This window comes from Lepidochelys kempii, chromosome 1 (assembly GCF_965140285.1).
Source record: "Lepidochelys kempii isolate rLepKem1 chromosome 1, rLepKem1.hap1, whole genome shotgun sequence".
Classification (NCBI taxonomy): domain Eukaryota; kingdom Metazoa; phylum Chordata; order Testudines; family Cheloniidae; genus Lepidochelys; species Lepidochelys kempii.
Window position 1 is genome coordinate 157148015 of NC_136380.1, and position 24006 is coordinate 157172020.

Here is a 24006-nt window from a genome sequence, read left to right on the forward strand (position 1 = left end):
GAGCAGCCCTACGCATGCGCCTCCGGGCGTGCGCGCAGCAGTGGAGGGTGGGGGCTGGTCGCTGCTCCAGCCAGGGTGGCTCCGCCTCTTAGGAACGGGGAGGCGCTGACCTGGGGGGGTGCGGGCGGGGGGGGAGCTTGCGCGCGCGTGCGAATCTTGCGCTGTAGGGATCGCGCGGTACTGTGCCCCCGCCCCCCTCTTAGCGGGGGAGAGAGCCGAAAAGCAGGGTAAAGAGGATTCAGCACCCCGGCCAGGCAGCGGGGCACGAGGACGGGCCTGCTCCGGCGCTGAAGCGATCTCAGACCCCTTCGCCCTTGTCTTGGAGAACTCCGGGAGGACGGGGGGGGGGTTGCAGAGGGCTGGAGAAGGGGAAGAGTAGAGTAGTTACTTTAAAAGGGTAATAAAGAGGATCTGGGCAATTAAATAGATAAACTGATGATTTGTTGCGGTATTTTTCCGGCTAACACACACAGAGGTTCACAGGGCAATGCGGAGCAGCTGGCACGGATGGATCAACGACAAATCATGCCAACGCATCCTAATGTCTTTTAACATGGCTCCTGGTCTAGTAGATGTGTATGTGCAGTTGTGCTCCCGTCAGTGGCACAGATCGCTACGGTGGGGGACACGTGTCAGCCCCACTCTGTTCCCATGGGAGGGGTTTGCTCAGCACGCCCCAAGACCATATCTACACTAGGAAATGTCTTAACCTGTTTTCTTAGTCTAGATATGATCAAAGACAAAACTAAGGCCGTGCTCCCACCAGAGTTCAAATTATGCACCAGAAGAGACAATATACATCAAAGCACCAAGGAAAAGAATAAAAATTTCCCTGACAGTCTACTCCCTATGTTCATGGTAAGGAAACCCAGTGTAGAGAGGATCTTGTTTTCCAAAGCCTATCTGCCCAAATCCATGACAGAGAACACCAGCACCTTAGTGGAAATGAAGTCCACTCCAGCCAACACACTAGCTTTCTCAGTACTCTTGCATCCCAGCTGAGCTTTCCAGAACCTTGTGGCACTAATGGCAAGAGACTGCATTCCCCCCTCACCTCATGGTTTAAAGCAGGGGTTCTCAGACTTTTCTTCTGGTGACCCCTTTCACACAGCATGCCTCTAAGTGCGACCCCCCCCTTATAAAAATATATATTTAAATATATTTAATATATTAATTTTTTTATTATAAAAATTTACTATTTTATATTTAAATATAAAAATATTTAAAGTGTTTTTAATGTAACACCATTATAAATGCTGGAGGCAAAGCAGGGTTTGCGGTGGAGGCTGACAGTACATGGGACCCCCCATGTAATAACCTTGCAACGCCCCTGAGGGGTCCCAACTCCCGGTTTGAGAACTTCTGGTTTAAAGTGATTTGAAGTAAAAGCATGTTCAAAAGTATGGTAGAGACCTTCACCATACTAAAAGCGAGATCTCTTTCTGATGACTGACCATGGTACCCCCAGGCAAAACAGAGATGGACTTGTCTCACCATATGAAAACTCTGCTGGCTCAGGAAATCTACAAGTATTCCTAAAGCAGGATTAAATTAAAGCAATACAGCAATTGCCTGGTCCCTCCTATATACATCACTGTGCTCACCTTTGAGTCTGTACCTTATCCACCCCTCCCACAGAGAACAGGTTACCTGGCCACTGGCCGGTTGGGGAGAGAGGCTGTATCTTTTAAAGTCTTCTCTCCTTCCTTAAGTGATGGTGAAGGTCCCATGGAGCAAATGGCATCAGGCCTGTTCTGTAGTGACTACACATTGCAGTAAAAGGGGCTCTAAATGAGCGCCAAAAGACTAGCATTTCAGTACTAGCAGTGGAGTTACCTGAAACATGAGAAGCAGCAGCCCAGATTCCAGACTTGGGTTTCCACCTTGCAAAAGCAATAACTGATTGGAGTCCCATGTATGGAGAAGCCTATTCTCCAGTGCTTTGTTTCTGTAACAGTTATGCTTCAAATACCTCCCATTTAACTAAGACTTCCTTAAAGGAAAAATATTAATCTACTTCAACCCAATCAGAGGAAGTATACATTCTGAATAGAAATAGTCATAAATGGATTTATAATTACTTTGCTATTTAAAGTGCAAAAGTGTGAGAAATCACAACAGAGAATCTGGATTTCTTTTTAAAACATGTATATTTTTAGAATTATAATGCTTACATTTTCATTAAACAATCTTAATACAATTTGTGTTTAGTCTAACAATATATATACACATTACAGAACAATGTGAAAATGATTTAATAGTAAACCAAGAAAACGGAATTAATCATAATACCCGCAGTGTCAAAGTCACTAACTTGTCACCTTTTCCAGTCAAAGAATCCCAGCAGCCATCCATACTAAATGATACTTTGGGTTTTATCTGGATTAAAATAGTCTAAGTATAAATTCCACAAAGAAAGGGCATTCCTTCACAGAAAGAAGATGGAATAAAGACAAGGCTTTGTACTAGCACATCTAATTATATTTTAGCAACCTTGGTCTAAGTAAAATATTTAGATTAATACAAGATGTTTACTCATTCTCCAATTTCTTTTCCATTCCCTTTCAAAGAGGATGGTTTTATTTCTTCACTTACTTTCACATAACCTGAGTTTAAAAACAAAAGAAAAAATGAGGAATAGTTTATCAGGAGATCCTATCCTCATTTCTCTTTTATATGTTTATTTTTATTGACAAATATTTAGTATGGGATATTTTCCTGTGTAGAGTGCCTTGACAATGGGACTTTATACAACTGCAGGTAGAAAGTTACAATCTCACGTTAAAGTGTAACAATTTCCATATTAGCAGGAGGAAACGATGAGAGTTATAATCTTTCCAGTCACACAAAACTGTGACATTCACAAAAATTATACCTCTTTTTTACATTTGATAGTATTTACAATGTTTGACAGATAAGTATATATAGCTTATCTGTATCTTCAGTTACACACATTGTCACTTTGCTTCACAATTATTCTACATCTGCAAATTTTCCTAAGTAGAAAACCAACCTACTTCATCCATCCTATATGCAGAAGTCTTGCCTCTAAGTAGTAATAATTAGACTTAGCCTTTGTGGTAGTTTTTGTGATGAAAGTTGATTGTTTAGATGTCACATTTATACTGAAACATTTTCCTGTTTTAAAACAATGGCACACAAAATACCAACCACTTAAATGCAAATAAAGTTTTTACCTGGGAACTCAATTAGAAACCAAGTAGCTTACATTATCAGAATGCATTTTTGAACTCTAACAGTCACTCTTGCTTCAGTAGAGGTCAGTGCAGGATGGCAATTCAGGTTGATTTTGTAGTGTAGGGGAGATCCCAGTGTATACAGACTGTATAACTTGTTTTCCCTCAGTGAGAAGCAAAAATTAGGACAGCTGACTGTTCACTCAGGTTGTTTTTGTTGATCCCTCCTCCACGTTTTTGATTCTTATATATGCAATAGACTGTAGCTACTCAGAAAACTACAAAAGAAGTTCATGATGCTAAAGAAAGGAAAAATCAGCAGAGCAACTACCACTTTAAGGTTGTAGTTCACGTGGCAAATTGAATGAGTTTTATTAATTTTAAATTCAATTCATTGTAGATCAAATATTTTTGGCAGATTTATGGAAAACCTTTAAGTTAGTTACTTACCTTCTCCTAGCTAAAGAACAAAAAATCCCAATAAACTGATGATTGCATCATCCAAGTCTGAGTGAATTTCAAAGCATAAGAAAAGGAGTCACGAACAAGTAAAAAAACCCTGAACACTGCAAGATAAAAAAAATCAGACTGAAGATAGTTTAAATATTTGGATTTTTCTTTGTTCTGTGTTCCTCTATACTTAAATATTAAGAACCTACGGAAACAACTGCAGAGGATTCCTATTATTCCTTTAAGATTCGCATTGTACAGGTTTTTCACCAAGAGGCCACATATCTGCTGGAATCGTGTATCAGTTTACACTGATTTTTTTTCCCCTCCCAAAGACTTTACCAGTGAATTTCAGTGAAATACATATATACAAAAATACAGAGCTTTTGAGAACTGGAAAAGGTTTAAAACACCACACTTATTTACAAGCTGTGACTTTCACACCAATAAAAACACACATTTATTTTCTCCTTGATTTTTGGTGCAACTTATACACAGACATCAGTTAGTTTAGACTTTTGTTTAAATAATCAACCATATATACAATAAAATTTACAACTGAAAAATAATCAGTTGGTAGGGTATGACTGCAGTTTGCTGGACCAGAAGAGGTTCAATTCTAGGACCTTAATCCTTCCCCGTAATGAGAATGGAAAGAGTAAAGTAATCTTTAAGTGACATTTACTTTCAGAAAACTAGGATTAAGGTGCAAAAATATATATTGCTCCAGAGTCCATAACAGTAAACACTAATTAGGGCCAGGGAGTCAGAAGGAACAGACTTTGGTTTTTAAAAAATGAGCTAGTATTTAATAAAAAAAGTTACCTAGCTGGTCTAATGCTACTTGCTTCTCATTACTTAAATATCTCTGGGGGAAAATGATGATCCCATGAACATTTATTCCAAACTTAACCACTTACATGCCATGCTATTGTTCATATCAAGGGCCACGCCTTTTAAAAGGTCTGACTTAAATGAATGTCTTGGTATGATTCAAAAGGGCTTATATGGGCAAATAATTCATATGTCCCAAGGCACTGAAGAGGTTAAGCAAGTCTTCAGGAAAAATATATATATAATTTTTAAACTCTTCTAGATGCTGTGGGATTCAGAATCACTCACCCTATTCTTTAGAAATCTAGAAAGCTACCCTGGTCCAGGAAACCAGACAGTCGTGTGACTAGAAAGGCACACATTTGAGTCTTTAATAGCCACATTGCAAGGCTTACTGTATGTCAACCTGAAACATTTGTGTGAACAGAAATCTGACTACTTTAAAAGAAAACAGCAGATCTGGAGGATACTCCAGTAACATAAATAACAGACCAACTGCAGCAAGCATCTTGACTTTACCAGCAGGATGCGATTGAAGGGAAAAAACAGAAAATCATTTTACACAAAACATACTAAAGTAGCAATATAAACTAGTTGACAACCTCCACTGTATATTTAAATTGATCAAATTGTTTGATGCTTCCATGGCCAATCAGCGTTGAGTTGCCATAGGTCTGATTTAAATCAGAATGTTACAATGGAGAATAATCAGGTTATGATCTATTAAAGTGCATTCATATCAAGTCTCTAATGGTTTTTGTTTTCCTTGTTTATTTATATTTAGTCATCATGTGATATTGACTTCCAGAACATGGTCATCCTTGGTGGGAATGACAAGGATTTGCATGCTCATGCTGGAGTTGAAGACCTGACCAGGTGAAAAGGATTGTAGACGGGGCATTGGCAGACCTTTATGTTCCCCGCTGGCTGCCGAATGCAAACTGCCTCTACTCTTTATGCTACTGTTGTCAGCCTGATCATCCATATTCTTGTCCACAGAGAGGTTATCATTTTCAATCCAACTGTCTGTTAAAAAAAACACAACCAACCATTCTATGAAATGAATTAATAAAGTAACTTAATTAAAATGTTGTGGTTTGACTGCACTGCAGCACTGGCATTACTACTCATTGGTGAGGACAAAACAAAGACTTGAGCATCCTAGCAACAATCATGACCGCTTGTCACCCTCTCTGGCCATACAGGCTATATAGATTTTATTTTAGGTTTTTCACTATTGCCATCACGGGTGCAGCTTCACTATTGTGAAAAAAATGGTGGAAGTGCTAGATTACAGAAGGCTCCAGAAGGCCCTGGTGTTTTAACTAGAAAGTTCTACACCTCCTCAGAGCTGGTCTATATGCCAGGGACTGCCAGTAACTTGTCTACACTAATGCTTCACCCACTGGGAGAAATTTCAGAAAAAGGCTAATTCAGATAAGAGTGAATGTAAGTGTTTTCCATGTGCCTGTAGTCTGCTTGCAAGCCAACATCCTAGGATTTCAACATTCAAGTACCGTTATAGAATCATAGGACTGGAAGGGACCTCGATAAATCATCTAGTTCAGTCCCCTGCACTCATGGCAGGACAAAGTATTATCTAGACAAATAATACCCTGACAGGTGTTTGTCTAACCTGCTCTTAAAAATCTCCATGGATTGCAATCCAACAACCTCGCTAGGCAATTTATTCCAGTGCACCTGGACAGTCAGGAAGTTTTCCCTAATGTCCAACCTAAACCACCCTTGCTGCAATTTAAGCCCATTGTTTCTTGTCATATCCTCAGAGATTAAGAACAATTTTTCTCCCTCCTCTTTGTAACAACCTTTTATGCACTTGAAAACTTATGTCTTCTCTCAGTCTTCTCTTCTCCACACTAAACAAACCTAATTTTTCCTCATAGGTTTTGTTTTCTAGACCTTTAATCATATTTGTTGCTTTTCTCTGGACTTTCCAATTTGTCCACATTTTTCCTGAAATGTGGCGCCCAGAACTGGACACAATATTACAGTTGAGACCTAATCAGAAGAGCGGAAGAATTACTTCTCATGTCTTGCTTACAACACTCCTGCTAATATATCCCAGAATGAGGTTTGCTTTTTTTGCAATAGTGTTACACTGTTAACTCATATTTAGCTTATGATCCACTATGACCCATAGTGCCCATTCTGCAGTCCTACATCCTAGGCAGTCATTTACGTACGTACGCGTAACTTATTGTTCCTTCCTAGAGTAGAGTAGTTTGCATTTGTCCTTATTGAATTTCATCCTATTTACTTCAGACTAGGGCTGTCGATTATTCAGTTAACTCATGCAATTAACTCAAAAAAAAATAATTGTGATTTAAAAAATTAATCACATTTCTAGTCATGCTGTTAAACAATAGAATACCAATTGAAATGTATTAAATATTTTAGATGTTTTTCTACATCAATTATATTGATTTCAATTACAACACAGAATACAAAGTGTATGGTGCTCACTTTATATTTTTATTACAAATATTTGCACTGTAAAAATAAAGTAGTATTTTTCAAATCACCTCACACAAGTACTGTAGTGCAATCTGTTGTGAAAGTGCAATTTACAAATGTAGATTTTTTTTGTTACATAACTGCACTCAAAAACAAAACAATGTAAAACTTTAGAGCCTACAAGTGCACTCAGAAAAAAGAAAAGGAGTACTTGTGGCACCTTAGAGACTAACCAATTTATTTGAGCATGAGCTTTCGTGAGCTACAGCTCACTTCATCGGATGCATACCGTGGAAACTGCAGCAGACTTTATATACACACAGATCATGAAACAATACCTCCTCCCACCCCACTGTCCTGCGGGTAATAGCTTATCTAAGTTGATCATCAAGTTGGGCCATTTCCAGCACAAATCCAGGTTTTCTCACCCTCCACCCCCATACACACACAAACTCACTCTCCTGCTGGTAATAGCCCATCCAAAGTGACAACTCTCTACACAACGTGCATGATAATCAAGGTGGGCCATTTCCTGCACAAATCCAGGTTCTCTCACCCCCCTCCAGAAAACACACACTCACTATCCTGCTGGTAATAGCTCATCCAAAGTGACCACTCTCCCTACAAATGTGCATGATAATCAAGGTGGGCCATTTCCAGCACAAATCCAGGTTCTCTCACCCCCCCACCCCCATACACACACAAACTCACTCTCCTGCTGGCAATAGCTCATCCAAACTGACCACTCTCCAAGTTTAAATCCAAGTTTAACCAGAACGTCCGGGGGAGGGGGGGTAGGAAAAAACAAGGGGAAATAGGCTACCTTGCATAATGACTTAGCCACTCCCAGTCTCTATTTAAGCCTAAATTAATAGTATCCAATTTGCAAATGAATTCCAGTTCAGCAGTTTCTCGCTGGAGTCTGGATTTGAAGTTTTTTTGTTTTAAGATAGCGACCTTCATGTCTGTGATTGCGTGACCAGAGAGATTGAAGTGTTCTCCAACTGGTTTATGAATGTTATAGTTCTTGACATCTGATTTGTGTCCATTTATTCTTTTACGTAGAGACTGTCCAGTTTGACCAATGTACATGGCAGAGGGGCATTGCTGGCACGTGATGGCATATATCACATTGGTGGATGTGCAGGTGAACGAGCCTCTGATAGTGTGGCTGATGTTATTAGGCCCTGTGATGGTGTCCCCCGAATAGATGTGGGCACAGTTGGCAACGGGTTTTGTTGCAAGGATAAGTTCCTGGGTTAGTGGTTCTGTTGTGTGGTATGTGGTTGTTGGTGAGTATTTGCTTCAGGTTGCGGGGCTGTCTGTAAGCAAGGACTGGCTTATCTCCCAAGATTTGTGAGAGTGTTGGGTCATCCTTTAGGATAGGTTGTAGATCCTTAATAATGCGTTGGAGGGGTTTTAGTTGGGGGCTGAAGGTGACGACGGCTAGTGGCGGCCTAATAACATCAGCCACACTATCAGAGGCTCGTTCACCTGCACATCCACCAATGTGATATATGCCATCACGTGCCAGCAATGCCCCTCTGCCATTTACATTGGTCAAACTGGACAGTCTCTACGTAAAAGAATAAATGGACACAAATCAGATGTCAAGAACTATAACATTCATAAACCAGTTGGAGAACACTTCAATCTCTCTGGTCACGCAATCACAGACATGAAGGTCGCTATCTTAAAACAAAAAAACTTCAAATCCAGACTCCAGCGAGAAACTGCTGAATTGGAATTCATTTGCAAATTGGATACTATTAATTTAGGCTTAAATAGAGACTGGGAGTGCCTAAGTCATTATGCAAGGTAGCCTATTTCCCCTTGTTTTTTCCTACCCTCCCACCCCCGGACGTTCTGGTTAAACTTGGATTTAAACTTGGAGAGTGGTCAGTTTGGATGAGCTATTGCCAGCAGGAGAGTGAGTTTGTGTGTGTATGGGGGTGAGAGAACCTGGATTTGTGCAGGAAATGGCCCACCTTGATTATCATGCACATTGTGTAGAGAGTTGTCACTTTGGATGGGCTATTACCAGCAGGAGAGTGAGTTTGTGTGTGTGGGGGGGTGGAGGGTGAGAAAACCTGGATTTGTGCTGGAAATGGCCCAACTTGATGATCACTTTAGATAAGCTATTACCCGCAGGACAGTGGGGTGGGAGGAGGTATTGTTTTATGATCTCTGTGTGTATATAAAGTCTGCTGCAGTTTCCACGGTATGCATCCGATGAAGTGAGCTGTAGCTCACGAAAGCTCATGCTCAAATAAATTGGTTAGTCTCGAAGGTGCCACAAGTACTCCTTTTCTTTTTGTGAATACAGACTAACATGGCTGTTACTCTGAAACCTGTCAAGTGCACTCAGTTCTACTTCTTGTTCAGCCGATCGCTAAGAAACAAATTTGTTTACATTTACTGGAGTTAATGCTGCCTGCTTCTTATTTACTATGTCAACTGAAAGCGAACACAGGCGTTTGCATGGAACTTTTGTAGCTAGCATTCCAAGGTACTTTACATGCCAGATATGCTAAACATTTGTATGCCCCTTCATGCTTCGGCCACCATTTCAGAGGACAAACTTCCTGGCTGATGACGCTCATTAAAAAAGTAATGCGTTTATTAAATTTGTGACTGAACTCCTTGGGGGAAAATTTGTCTCCTGCTCTGTGGTTTTACCCACATTCTGCCACATTTCATGTTACAGCAGTCTCGGACAATGACCCAGTATATGTTGTTCGTTTTAAGAATGCTTTCACTGAAGATGTGACAAAATGCAAAGGTGGTACCAATGTGAGATTTCTAAAGATAGCTACAGCACTCGCCCCAAGGTTTAAGAATCTGAAGTGCCCTCCAAAATCTGAGAGGGATGAGGTGTGGAGCATGCTTTCAAAGTCTTAAAAGAGCAGCACTCTGATGCGGAAACTACAGAACCCGAACCACCAAAAAAGAAAATCAACTTTCTGCTGGTGGCATCTGACTCAGATGATGAAAATGAACATGCGTCCGTCCACACTGCTTTGGATTGTTATTGAGCAGAACCCATCATCAGCATGGACACATGTCCTCTGGAATGGTGGTTGAAGCATGAAGGGACATATGAAACTTTAGCACATCTGACACAAATATCTTGCAACGCTGGCTACAATAGTGCCACTTGAACACCTGTTCTCACTTTCAGGTGAGATTGTAAACAAGAAGTGGGCAGCATTATCTCTGATAAATGTACACAAACTTCTTTGAGCGATTGGCTGAGCAAGAAAGAGGACTGAGTGGACTCGTAGGCTCTAAAATTTTATATTGGTTTTATTTTTGAATGCAGCGTTTTTTGTACTTAATTCTATATTTGTAAGTTCAACTTTCACGATAAAGATTGCACTTCAGTACTTGTATTAGGTGAACTGAAAAAATACTATTTCTTTTGTTTTTTACAGTGCACATATTTGTAATAAAAAATCAATATAAAGTGAGCACTGTACACTTTGTATTCTGTGTTGTAATTTAAATCATAATTGAAAAAGTAGAAAACATCCAAAAATCTTTAAATAAATGGTATTCTATTATTGCTTAACAGCGGAAGTATGATTTTTTTTTTTTTAATAGCTTGACAGCCCAACTTCAGACCATTTCTCCAGTTTGTCCAGATCATTTTGAATTTAATCCCATCCTCCTAGCTTGTTATTGTCTGCAAACTTTATAAGCATACTCTCTATGTTATTATCTAAATCACTGATGAAGATATTGAACAGAACCACACCCAGAACTGATCCTTCCAGGCCCCACTCGATATGCCCTTCCAACTTGACTGTCAATCACTGATAACTACTCTCTGGGAACAGTTTTCCAACCAGTTATGAACCCACCTTATAGTAGTTCCATATAGGTTGTATTTCCCTCATTTCTTTATGAGAAGGTCATGCGAGACAGTAACAAAAGCCTTACTAAAGTCAAGATATACTAGGTCTATTGCTTCCCCCCTTTCCACAAGGCTTGTTACCCTGTCAAAAAAAAGCTATTAGGTTTGACACTTTGTTCTTGACAAATCCATGCTGACTGTTACTTATCACCTTATCTTCTAGGTGTTTGCAAATTGATTGCTTAAAGTTATTTGCTCCATTATTTTCCCAGGGACTGAAGTTAAGCTGACTGGTCTGTAATTCCTGCGTTGTCCTTATTTCCCCTTTTATAGATGGGCACTATATTTGCCATTTTCCAGTCCTCTGGAATCTCTCCTGTCTTCCATGACTTTTCAAAGATCATCGCTAATGGCTCAGGTATCTCCTCAGTCAGCTCCTTGAGTATTCTAGGATGTATTTCATCAGACCCTGGTGACTCGAAGACATCTAACTTATCTAAGTAATTCTTAACTTATTCTTTCCCTATTTTAGACTCAGTGAATGCCAGTAAAATGATCAATGTTAGACATAAGAATGGCCATACTCGGTCAGACCAAAGGTCCATTTAGCACAATACCCTGTCTTCAGACTGTGGCCAATGCCAGGTGCTTCAGAGGGAATGAACAGAACAGGTAATCATCAAGTGATCCATCCTGTCGCCCATTCCCAGCTTCTGGCAAACAGAGGCTAGTAGTGATTGGACGTCCCTAACCTTTTTGGTGAAAACCAAAACAAAAAAAGTCATTTAGCACTTCTGCCATTTCCACATTTTCTGTTATCGTTCCCCCATCCCCCCCACTGAGTAATAGGCCTACCCTGTCTTTGGTCTTCCTCTTGCTTCTAATGTTTTTGTAGAATGTTTTCTTGTTACCCTTTAAGTCTCTAGCTAGTTTGATCTCATTTTGTGCATTGGCCTAATTTTGTCCCTACATACTTGTGTTTTTTATATTCCTCCTTTGTAATTTGACCTAGTTTCTACTTTTTGTAGGACTCTTGAATTTCAGATTAAAAATCTCCTGGTTAATCCAGTGTGGTTTCTTGCCATACTTCCTATCTTTCCTATGCAGTGAGATAGTTTGCTTGTGTCCTTAATAGTGTCTCTGAAAAACTGCCAACTCTCTTGAACGGTTTTTCTCCCTAGACTTGCTTCCCATGGCATCTTACCTACTAACTCCCTGAGTTTGTTAATTTGTAATGATGATGCATTTTAACTCCATGATAGTCAACGCCTAAAATATTGAACAATCTTAAAGGTTACATAAAATTAAAAAAAAAACCACAATATTTTCTGGTTAGTGTTCCTTGTTACAGACTAAAGCTATACTCAGAATTTAAAGTTTGAAGTAATCTCTCACTTTTATTCTCATTAAATCAGTGCCCTGTTTTGAAAATGACAAACAGCTGTCAATGAAAAGTAACAAAAACAATGAATCTGGAACAGAATTACATCAAGAATGGGTTTCATTACTTTGAGCTTTGTTCTGCTTTAAAAACAGGACAGCCAAAGAAATAGAGTGCCATTTCTATAAACCAGGTTTTCTATGTGGTCACATATTCAAGACAGCCTTACCAGCATCAAGTTGCATGGAGTGAGCAGAATGATGAGGGAGGTATTTAAATAGTTTGACATCAGGAAAGGGGAGGTATCCAGCAAAAAGTGGCATCACTTCCATGTGCACTTTGTGAGTTGCTTGAGCTGCTACAGGCATAGATATTACCCCTGAGCTTTTTCCACAGACTGCCCAGTTACTACTGTTGTCAACAACTGAAAAAGAGTAGAGAGAAAATGCTATGAAATGAAAAAATTTCTGAAAAGAAATTAGTTATGCTTCTACATACATTTAAAGTATTTTTGTTTTGTTTTGCAGCAGTGCCCAGGGACCCCATAGCCCTATTGTGCCAATGACCATACTGAGTAAGATAGTCCTATCCCAAACAGCTTGCAATTTAAATAGACACAGGGTAGGGGAAAGGGATCTCTCATAAAAGCAGAGTGATTTTTCACCAGAGTCATATTAGTTCTACGATATCTGCTTTTGTTTCCGGTTCCCTCTTTCCCGCCCACCCCTCCCTAAACAGGGTAGGGATTTTGCTTGGTTTACTTTATTTTTATTTACATTCAATGTATTATAGGTATGGATAAGATTGTGTCGTGGTAAAATTAGGCAAGATTCATGGAACAGTCATGGCAAAAATGAACAAAATCATGGTGTGGTCATAAAAAATGTGTAATATTTAACAAAATATTACTGTGTAACATTTACATGAGACAAGCAACATTGATGCAATAGCTTTCGCTTGTTGACATTGTAAACTATTTCGAGATTCTATATGCATATTGTGAAATCATTTTTCAAACAAAAAAACTACAGAACAAAAATAACATTCTTTTTCAAGACCCTATTTCACACTGTTGCAATTCTGACATAACAAGTTATACATAGACAGATTGCTATTCTTTATGCAGTGTCTGTTGTCCCCAAGCACATTTTTTATAAGATGAGATGGCGTTTTTGGGGTCTATGCTGTTGACTGGTACTGCTAAGCAGAGCTGGAAATCTGGCCATCATGCTTCTCCAGAACTAGAAACGTCCTCATTCTTCAATTCTTGCACTGCTCTGCAGTAAGCCCAATATTCTCTCTAGGCTGGAACGTTGTCATCAAACAATGGCATATTTTCAAATACTGTGGTCTCATGAATGTCAACATGTTTTGTTTGATTTGGCTCCAATACACTGCATGTACTGAAGAAAGTGGCAGCAGATTGGCAAAAGCAGGAGGTTGAGTCAGTGTCCAAGTAGGACCATTTTTTTGAGCTTTCCAAGAGTGCCGTTTTTGCTGTTGGTGGTCAGCAAGTTTCAGAGCAACTCTCTGCCCACATCACAAGATCACACATGTCATTTGAGACTTGATGAGCGCAAACTGTGGGCTTTCATAGCTGTAAGCGTGTTTATGATTCGGGGTGCAAACTCTTTTACAGCCTGGAGTTCTTCAATAACTGCTGTGGATAGGCAAAGATCCACAATCTCTTTAACACTTCAACTACTGCTACAACCATTCTCCTCACTAAAAAAATTAAACAATCTTTAGTGTGTTCCATGTGATAAAGGCTACACTGAACCAGCTGTTCCATCTGTTTATTACTGAGGTCGGTGGGATGGAAGGACTTTTCCCTATTTCCATTAGAAATATACGGAACCAGGCTTTTCTGGCAGGGCAGGTAGTGAAAGTATGTTTTACAGCCACAACTAAATAATTTAGTCTCAAAAGTATCTTCCTCCATAGAGCATCCACAAGGTTAAGCAAACATGCCATACACATAAGGTGTACAGAATTTAAAAACAAAGGTTTCAAACCTCGATCCCAAGCTTTCCCCATGTATGTGGCATTATCAGTCACAAATGCAGAGATGCGATCAAATGGTATTGCAAAGTTTTCATTTTCCCATATTGCATTGCTGACTGTTTTAAAATTGACTGCTTCCAAAACTTCACACTAACAAAAATATATCCAGCTTGTGATTACCTGCATCTGAAGTACTTGCATTTTCACTGCTTGTTGGGATGGGGATGGCAAGAATGTTAAACACATACCTGTCTTCAGCACTGGTAGTTTCATCTGCTCAGTGACAATTCCTTTACAGGTGTGCAACTTTTCCTTTAATTCTTCAGTGTAACAGTCAAACTCTTTGGGTAGCTAAAACTTTCTAAGTTGATCTGCGCTTGGTAGAACACCTACTTTGCTCTCTAAAAAACATCAGTTTTGGATTGTCAAGGGCAGGCAGGGGGATATTTGCAGCAGAGAAGTCTTCTGTTAATTTGAACATTTCATTTCTCTCAAATCTGCTTCTCACTCTTGGTATTAAAGAACAGTAAGTTTTCTGCTTTTTAAAAATTTTTATCTTCAACCACTTTTAATGCCTCATTTGTGCTGATAAGTTGTACTTTCAAGATGCTTATCACAGCTACCCTCTCAAAATCAACAGGTACATCGAATGATGTATAAAACATCTTGCCTCCATTTTCATGGAAAGTTTTAGGGTACTGCTCTGCTCAGCACTTAGTCTTATTTCAAATAAAGTGGCAAAATTAAGAAAACAGCAGCAAACAAAAATGAACAAAGTGCTGTAAACCCCTACTTTTAGGAGATGTGTGACTTTTGTGTTGTCCATGTTACCCAGGGCCCTGGTTAGACTCCCTGGGCCAAGCAGAAATTAAGGAGTGGGCCCGCAGAGAAGGCAGGTGTGGCAGAGTCATCACTAGGCAGGAAGGCCTTGAGACTCATTGACCTACATGTGCTGGATAGAGAGCTGCAGGCCCCCCTGTGGTGGCTGAGAGCTGTGCCCAGGGCCTGCCCACAGCAGCTGAGAGCTCCAGGCCCCACTCCCAGCAGCGGCAGAGAACTGTGTGTGGGAGGGGGGGCGGCGGCGGCGCACTACCCCAGGGCTGAAGTTGAAGAGGATAGTGTCACAGAGGTCTCTGAAAGTCATGGAATCTGATCTCAGTGACAAAAATCTTATCCTTAATTACAGTTCAGGGAAGGAAGGAAACTAGAAGTGCATGGGAACAGATGGAGTGAGACTGAAGTGAGAAAATTGCATTAGGGGAGCTTTAAATATCTATTCCTGTAGCCAGCCAGCCAGCCCCCCCCCCCCCCCCCCCTCAGACCAGCATTGCTGGAAACACAGGAGGAAGCCGGAACAGGGCACTTAACATATATTCCAGCACAGCCTTTGAAGCTGTGAAAAGCACAGGTGTACTGCTACAATGTGCCTCTGGGAACAGATACAACGATTAAGCTCACAGCAGGCAGAGGCCCTGTGACAGACATGGCTCTTAGCCCCTACTAAATAGGGTGATGCACACACACCAACATCCTAGGTGGGAAAATATTTACCCTGATAAAAGAAATGTCCAGTAGTCGAAACTTATTGTTTCTCTCCTTTGCAAGTGTAAACTACTCTTGCGAAAGCTGGCGTCACCCAGACAGACCAACCTCAATTTGGCATAAGAAAGGAGAAAGAGAATAAAGGAGTACAGAGGTATAAGTAGGGGACCTACAGCACCATGATTTTTGAGTGCTTTTCACTATTTATCTGCTGGTCAGATAAGTGACAGCCTCCCAAGGCTTCTGCAGCTAAGAGGGTCCCTAAGCCTTGTCCCTTATTCGTCTTTCCGCGGAATTGAGTGACCGATCCTGACTTGGCGCCGCTGGAATCGAGAGATGCAAGGAGGGTAAGAAGCACCCACACCTGATCTCCTATCTTTAGTGTACACATATTTTGAAATAGAGCTCTATACTTTGTTTTCTTTCTTTGGGATTGTGGCTTCAGTTTTGTAACTTGTTTGTGTGTGTAACATCTCTACATTTAAATAAGTAGGCACTAGCAATTTTGTAACCACATGATTAGAATCTAGCTTAATAAATTTTGGTAACCATTTATGCATAAGCCTGACTTGTTTTCTCTGGCTTACTGTAAAGCAGCCGACACAATTAAAGAACCTCAGCGGTTTTGGCTCTAAAGCCTGGCCATTAGGTGAGAGTACTAAGAGCCTAGCGTTGAGTTGTGCCGCCTCCACGGGGCAAACTCTTGGGGCACCTGTCAGTCAATCCTGGCTGCCCGCTGCGAAGGAGCTCTGAGCACTAGCAGTTAAAGTCACGGGTGTGGAGAGGCTCTTAGTGCTGCCATTGGGGCACCTGTCAGTCAGTATTGACTGCCCGCTGCGAAGGAGCTCTGAGCTCTAGCAGTTAAAGTCACGGGTGGTTAGGACCTTGGGGCATCCGTCAGCCTAGCCCGGGCTGCCCGCCGCGAAGGGACAGTGCGTCCTAGCGGTTAAAGTCACGGATGGTATAAACGGGCATAGCTGGCACCTCACCAAACATCCCTGGCCGTCGGCTAACAATTCCCTACGTTGTTGCCTACTCAAGGCTCAAGCAAATATCTGCCCATACTGAAACAATTTTTGAAAAGTAAATTATGCTCTAACCTGTTTTTATGTTAGTTTTTATTTTAAGACAGATAAATGACAAACGTTTTAATATCCAACCTTGTCTACAAGACTGCATTATGATCATTAGAAAGGGTGGCAGATATCAGTATCAAGACAGAAGCAAAACCAATAATGAGAATTGCATTAATTTCTCAAAAATTACAGGAGAAAAAATAGTCATTATTCCTACCTTCATACATAAGTTTCGTCGTGCAGTACCCATCTGATTCCGTTAATGCTTCATCTTTATCCACATCTAAGAGGTCAGAGAGTCGGGTGATTGACACCTCCAAAGAGCAGAGTGAGCCTGTTTTACAATACTCTGCCCCCAACGGTGGAAAAATCTGAGCTCTCACATTATACAATGTCTGGCATGAGGAAAAAATAATGATCTGTAAGTACTGAATCAATTATATAAACATGTTTTTTATATATAAATTCAAACTGACCAGATACTATATAAGTTACAAGCTCATACTTAACTTCCATGCCATACTACAACCCGTATTACAAGACTGAGAGATTGTCTTCACGTATAAACCTACAGCAGCTGCTGTAGCGCTTTAATGAATACGCTACGCCGCCAAAGGGACAGCTTCTGTTGGTGTAGTTAATCCACCTTCTCGGGAAGCAGTAGTTATGTCTGTGGGAGAAGCTCTCCTGTCGACATAGCACTGTCTACACGGGAGGGTGGGGGAGAAGTGGGGATTGAGCAGTATAACTGTCGTTCAGGGGTGTTCTGCTTCAGGATTTTTCACACCCCTGAGCAATGCAGTTATACCGCTATAGGTCCATATTGTAAACCTGCCCTCAATTACAAGTAGTGATCATTTGTTATACTACTAATTTTAGACACAATCTGAAGAAAAAAGGAATTTCACCATTCTTGCTGTCAAGATCTTCTAATAGTCCAAACATATTCAAAGAGGCAAGTATAAGTTAATTACTACAAAACTACTGGTGCCGAACAGTTTAATGGAAATATGCTGTTATGGTCATTACCAATTTTTAGGGAACAAAAATTAACAGAGGAGGGTTGGGCTGATCCAAGAGACCAGTGAAATCTAGTTACATCTGAAAGTGGGTAGGCAAAACACACTCCCCTGAAGCTTTGCTTAAAGCCAGTTTACAGAAGCAGCTAAAGACCTAACGTAACATTCAGACAGAGTCAGCAACGCCTACTTTACTGGTTTAAACCCAAGAAAGGTTCAAATGGGGGACTGTTTGTCAGTTTTGCTCACTGGGCAAGGAGAGGCCAACACAAAGATTGCTGCTAATACTATTTAACTTTGAGTTATATCCAGTCAAGCTTTCTAATTGATGAAGAAGGCAATGAATTTGTATTGTGAAGAGAAAGAGGAAGCACTTAAGATAAAGGCCAAAAGAAACCCAAACTATTCCATCAGAAAAGCTCACAAATGAAGTCACAAGAAAAGGTGAGATTTTTCAAACATCTTTCTTTAAATAGCAAGCCAAAAAGAATTTTTGACCATGGCATTTTGATTGATGCAGGCCTCATCAAGCTAGCAGGAAGAAAGCAGCTCAGTACAGTCTTCTCAGTCGAATACCCTTGGTGACATGAAGCCATTGTGCAGGGCAGGAGGGAAGGAGAAAGTCAAATTCTTCAGAAAAGATGTTGTTAATGATAGCTAAATGATCTCATTTTTCATCTTTGTGGCTCATCATCATCTCTAGTCTTGAGCTGTGAAATGGATGCTGACATCATTTTATGTCTTTTAAAAAGAAGCAACAGAAAAGATGGTTCCTTACCTGTTCTGTAACTGTTGTCCTTTGAGATACGTTGCACACATCCATTCCATTTCAGGTGTGCACACAACCAGTGCACTAAAGCCAGAGATTCCCCCCCCCCCCCCCCCCCGCGCTACCCGTTGGGGCAGCACACAACCCACTGCATGCTTGTGCTGACAGCCAATGGTATAAAGGGCAGAGCCACTCTGACCATCCCTTAAGTTCCTTCACACCAGAATCCAGTATGCTGAGACTCCAGTGTAGAGGGGAAGAAGGGTGAGTCGTAGAATGGAAACATGCAACACATCTCAAACAGTTAAGGAACAAGTTAGTAACAATTTTTGTTTCAAGTGATTGCATGTGTCCATTCCTTTTCGGGAGACAGAAATGGTTCAGAATGGAGGAGGGTTTCGGAGTCTATCTGAACAAGGATTGCAACACAACTTTCCCAAACCTATCATGATCTCTTGAGGTTTGGGAGACAGCATAAAGCTCAGTTAAAGTATGTACCAATGACCAAGCTGAATCCCTCCAAGTGTCACCGATGGGCATCTGACACAGGAATGCAGCTAAGCTAATGCTGCTTGTGCTCTTGGAGCTAAAATTCTCTCAGGTGGAACAACCTTGGTAATGTCATAGCAGTATGCAGGATGAGATCCAGAAGATATTCTCCGCACAGAGAAAGGTTGCCCCTTCATTGTATCAGCAAAGGAAATGAACAGCTATGGGGACATTACTGCTTTAGTCCTGCCCAGGTAACTGGCAAACACCCTGTGGCAGTCCAAAGCATGGAGCTTTTTTCTTCATCCTTATGAGACTGAGGCTTCAGAATAAAGGTTAAGTAGATAGGAGATACAAAAAATGAACAAACAGCCCTAGGTTCAAAAGGTGGACCCATTAATGCTGACAAAACTACATTTAGATCTTATGGAGGCATGGGGTTTCATAGGTGGAAAGAGTCTGATTTTTTTTTTTTTTTTTAAGAAATTGGAAAGTTATTGAGTTGAAAAACACAGATTTAATCCTCTATAGGAAGAAGGAATGCCACCAAGAGAACTCTCAGGGAGCTGATGGAAGAGCCATTTTTCCTTTAGGTAAAGTAAGTATTTCAGAATAAGCTGAGGAGAGGACTTTGTAGAAGTAACCATCCTGCTGCTGGGACCACAGAGAAAAACATCTCCACTTCATCACGTAAGCGTATCTGGAGGATGGCTTTCCGCTGTTTAGAGAATATTCTGAACCTCTAGGGAACATGCAGTTTCCTCAAGCATTAGCCACGGAGCATCAACCGGTCATGTGAAGACTGGGAAGCAGCATCTGGCCGTGGTCCTGTAAAATATTCATGTCTTGAGGGAGAGTCATGGGATCCCGACTGTAAAGACTCAGTAGGTTGAGAACCAATGTTGTCAAGGCCAGGCTGAAGCCATCAGGATTAGAGTAGTGTGATCCTGTCTGAGCTTGATCATCACCTTTGGAATCAGAGGAATAGGGAAGACATGTAAACAGCAGCATGTCCTTACACAACAAAAAAGGCAGAGGGCTACAGCTACACAACAAGCTAGGGGTGAGTCCTCTGCTCAGGTACACATAGCAATGCTAGCTGTCATCAAGCTAGTGAGGGGTTAAACAGCGATGTGGCCATGGTAGCACAGGTAGTGGCAATGGAGGCAAGACTTAGCTGCATTTTCACTGCTATTTATAGTCAAGCTAGCTTAAGAGAGCTAGCATGACTGTGTATGCAAGCAGGGGAAATCACACACCTACTTTGTACTGTAGACATAGCTTGAGATAGAGCCTGGACTGTCACCTGCTCTAGAATGTAACAGAACACTTCCTCTTCAGTTACATAGTGAAGAGATCTTTCTCTTACTTTTCCCAAGCTTGAAAAATGGATTTTGCAATGTGTGTTTTGATGGACCATCTGTAATTCCTGTTAACTGTTCTGTTGAGATGATCTGCCACATGGTTCTGAACACCTTGGAAGTGTTAAGCATTGAGTATGACAACATTTCTCATACAAAGATCCCAGATATCTACAGCCTCTTGCAAAGGCAATCTGACTTGGCACCTGTCGCCTGTTCAAGTAGAACCTAGCAGCAGCATTTTCCATGAGCTTGCACAGTGTATCCTTTGATTTGTAGAAGGAAAACAACACACCAGGTGAATTGCTTTCATCTCTCAAACATTTATGTGTCAAGAGAATTCCTGATCTGACCAAAGCCCCTCCGGGTCTGGAGGTCCCCCAAGTGAGGGATAAGGCATCCATGACCAGAGTCCTAGAGGGTGGAGTCAGGGGAAAAGAGACCCCTTTGCATACATTGGCAGGGTCCATCCACCAATCTAGCAATGACAAGAGACATTTGCAGGTATCTGAGTCAATATGTCCAGCAGGGGATGAGATGGATGGTATACAGACTTCAAACACCCCCACATGCTTCCGAGTGGAAGTATAGCATGCTGAGCCAAGTACCTGCCAGCTGCCACATGCCCTAGAAGTCCCATCAATTCCTTACTGTTGTACAAGGATGGACCTTGAGGTCCTTGCACAGGTTAGTATTGCCTGAACTCTGGCTTGGTGACTGGATGACGGAGTAGAGACCTGCTCCTATAAACTCGATCCTCTACACGGACAGCAATACTAACTTGCCCTCTTTGATCAAGAGGCCTAAGCAATTAAAGGAGGACTGGATCTTTTTGATGCTAACCTCTACTTGTTTGCCTGGATCTTTCCTGAACTAGCCAATCATCCAGGTATGGAAACACTTGGCCACCTGCCCGCCTGAGATGTGTCACCACCACTTCCCTATATGTTGTGAAGACTTGAGAGGCTGAAGACAGACTGAAGGGGATGACAGAATTGATAATGAACTTATCACAACAAACCCTTAAAAACCTCTTGTGGCTCTGGTGAATGGCCACATGAAAGTAAGTGTCCTTTAAGGGCTTGTCTACACAAAGGATAGTTTGCAGTAAACTGGGATGTGGGCACTAGCCTGCTGCAGACTAATTATGCAGATTCTGCTGACATGCAAACATTCGTATAAACAACCTAAATTATGGGCAACACACCAATTGTTGGGATCTAGGTACAGGATAATACAGGCTAGTAACCATGCAAAACCTTCATTATGTATTTGTTTAGGTTCCACAAAACTAGATTAGGTCTGTGGCCTCCCTTGGATTTTGGGATAACAAAGCATTGGGAAGAGAATCTCTTGCCCTGATGTTGAGGGTCTTCTTCTATGGCCGCTGGCTGTAAATAATATTTTATTTTTTGAATGACAACAGTCTTGTGCGATTGGTCCCTGAAGAGAGATGAGGGAGGAGGACTGGGAGGACAGAGAAACTGCAGACATCTCTCACTTCTATGGTGCTTAGCAACCAGTTATTGGTTGTAACAAACATCCAAGCACCTAGGAAGTTTGAAAGTCTGCAAAAGGGAGGACAGGAGATATTAAGACACTGACAAGGTGGTACTTTGGCCTTGCCTTTGGAGTCAAATAAGACTATTTAGATGTCACAGGTTGTCTCAATGAAGTTGAAGCAAAAGGAGGTCGTCTCCTTCTTTGGAGCCTATGGTGTGTTCATTTGCTCATTCTGCCTTGTTGGGTAGAAAAAGATGTCTGTGCAGAGTCTGAAACTGCTTCCTCTGGGATACAAGTCACCAGAAACCTAAAAGGGTAGAGCCACAGCATTTTGTACATCTTCCCAGAAGACAAGTTACAGCCCTCAAAAGGAAGATCCTCAGTCATCTACTGGACTTCTGTTAGTATCCCAGATGACTGTAGCTAAGAAAAGTGATGCACTGTGACTGTAAATGCCATCACTCTTGTCACAGAATCTGCATCAGCCAAGGCCACCTGAAGTGAGGTTCTGGCTACCAGATTCAGTAATCCTTGCCTGATCCTGACTAGGCCAAGTGAAAGTAAGTTTGTACATAAAAATTTAGCCATACCACCCCATACTAGTCAGATTTATTAGCCAGAGCAGTGCTTAAATCCCAGGGACTTAGGCATGCCCTGGTTCTGAGGCAAAGCAAAAATTCAAAATAGCAATAAAAAAGGAAAAAAACAAGTACCATTAACTATACAAACTATTTACAAAAAGTTTAGAAAAGTTTTTTGTGAGAAAAGGAAAAGTTGTGAGATGAGAGACACACTCGCTACTGACCACAGGTATCAGAGTAACAGCCGTGTTAGTCTGTATTCGCAAAAAGAAAAGGAGTACTTGTGGCACCTTAGAGACTAAATAGTCTAAGGTGCCACAAGTACTCCTTTTCTTTTGACCACAGGTAGTGAGAAGGAACTGACGGAATGGTAGGAGCAGCTCTGCCCTTTATGCCATCAGCTAGTAGCATGTGGAGGTTGCATGCTCCTACCAGTGTGGGTAAAAATTCTCCAGCTCCAGTGCACTGGGCATGCAAACACCTGAAGTGGAATGGACATGTGCAATCAAATAAATTATAGTTAACAGAGACCTATCCCTGGACTTCCCATCACCCAAACAGATTCTTCCTTCCCCCCGTTAAGTCTAAGGTACACAATATGTAGATAAAAATACTTACAAAATAATTTTCCACTTGGAATTCATAAGTGTACGGCTTCAAGGAAAATGACTGCTCTTCAGAGGTATCTGGAGAGAAGCTAACCGAAAACTGGCACTGCAAAGAGGGGGGAAGTTCTTTTGTCCACTTCAATTCCCATACAAAGAATACTGACTGCTTACTGTATATGTGCTGAAAGAAAATTATTCATCCATAGTATGAACTCATGTCTTAATATCAGGAGCTTTCTATACTGCTAGTCTAATGAACACACAGTCTTGTTATATACACTACTACCAGACCTTTTATTATATTTATACATGCATCAATCCATGAAATAACCATTTTACAGTTCTCACAATCTAAAATCCCCAGACATGTACTGGCCCAGATTGTTACAATGAGAAGGGAAAAGTTTCATTGCCAGAATCAGTATTTCAGGCATGACACTTTTTTTTGGGAAGAGTAAATATAAAAAAGTTTATTTATTTATTAAGTTTGCTGCTCAGGAAAATACACACAAAAAAGAGTCTCTTAAAACCAGGTAAAAAGCAGATTGATGCCTATTACAGACCACTGTTTTGTCATCGTATCTCAATCCTAGTTTGCAGCTCCGAGCTACTCCACTTTTTGGCCATTCTTGACCACAGAATGCCAAAACCACCAAACTATGTGGTAGCTTTTTGCAAGAGGAACAAGAAGGGATTTGGAGACCAACAAGAAGGTTATTCACCCTGTGCAGTAACTGTGGTTCTTCAGGTGCTCCACAGTAGGTGCGGCAGTACCTCATGCACCTGGGATCAGAGATCATTAGCAGTGCCCACTGGACTGCACATGTGCACCTCCCTATCTCACACCATGAGCAGCATGTA

At 41.1% G+C, this 24006-nt stretch overlaps 1 protein-coding gene across 5 annotated transcripts in view; it reads right to left on the reverse strand.

Annotated features, from left to right (window-relative positions):
• Positions 1-2131: 2131 nt before the first annotated feature.
• Positions 2132-24006, reverse strand: part of TRAPPC10 (trafficking protein particle complex subunit 10) — a 102280-nt gene continuing 80405 nt past the window's right edge. For 3 of the 5 annotated variants that reach the window (XM_073359195.2, XM_073359203.2, XM_073359213.2), the window contains 4 exons: positions 23156-23326; positions 17033-17210; positions 12423-12617; positions 2132-5507 (listed from right to left, as the gene is read on the reverse strand). In XM_073359195.2, the coding sequence (XP_073215296.2) occupies positions 5269-5507; positions 12423-12617; positions 17033-17210; positions 23156-23326 (783 nt within the window). In that variant the 3' untranslated portion in view covers positions 2132-5268. Of the gene's footprint in view, positions 5508-12422; positions 12618-14445; positions 14599-17032; positions 17211-18756; positions 20061-23155; positions 23327-24006 lie in introns of those variants that run through there. The other 2 variants (XR_012160710.2, XM_073359227.2) reach the window with 2 other exon arrangements.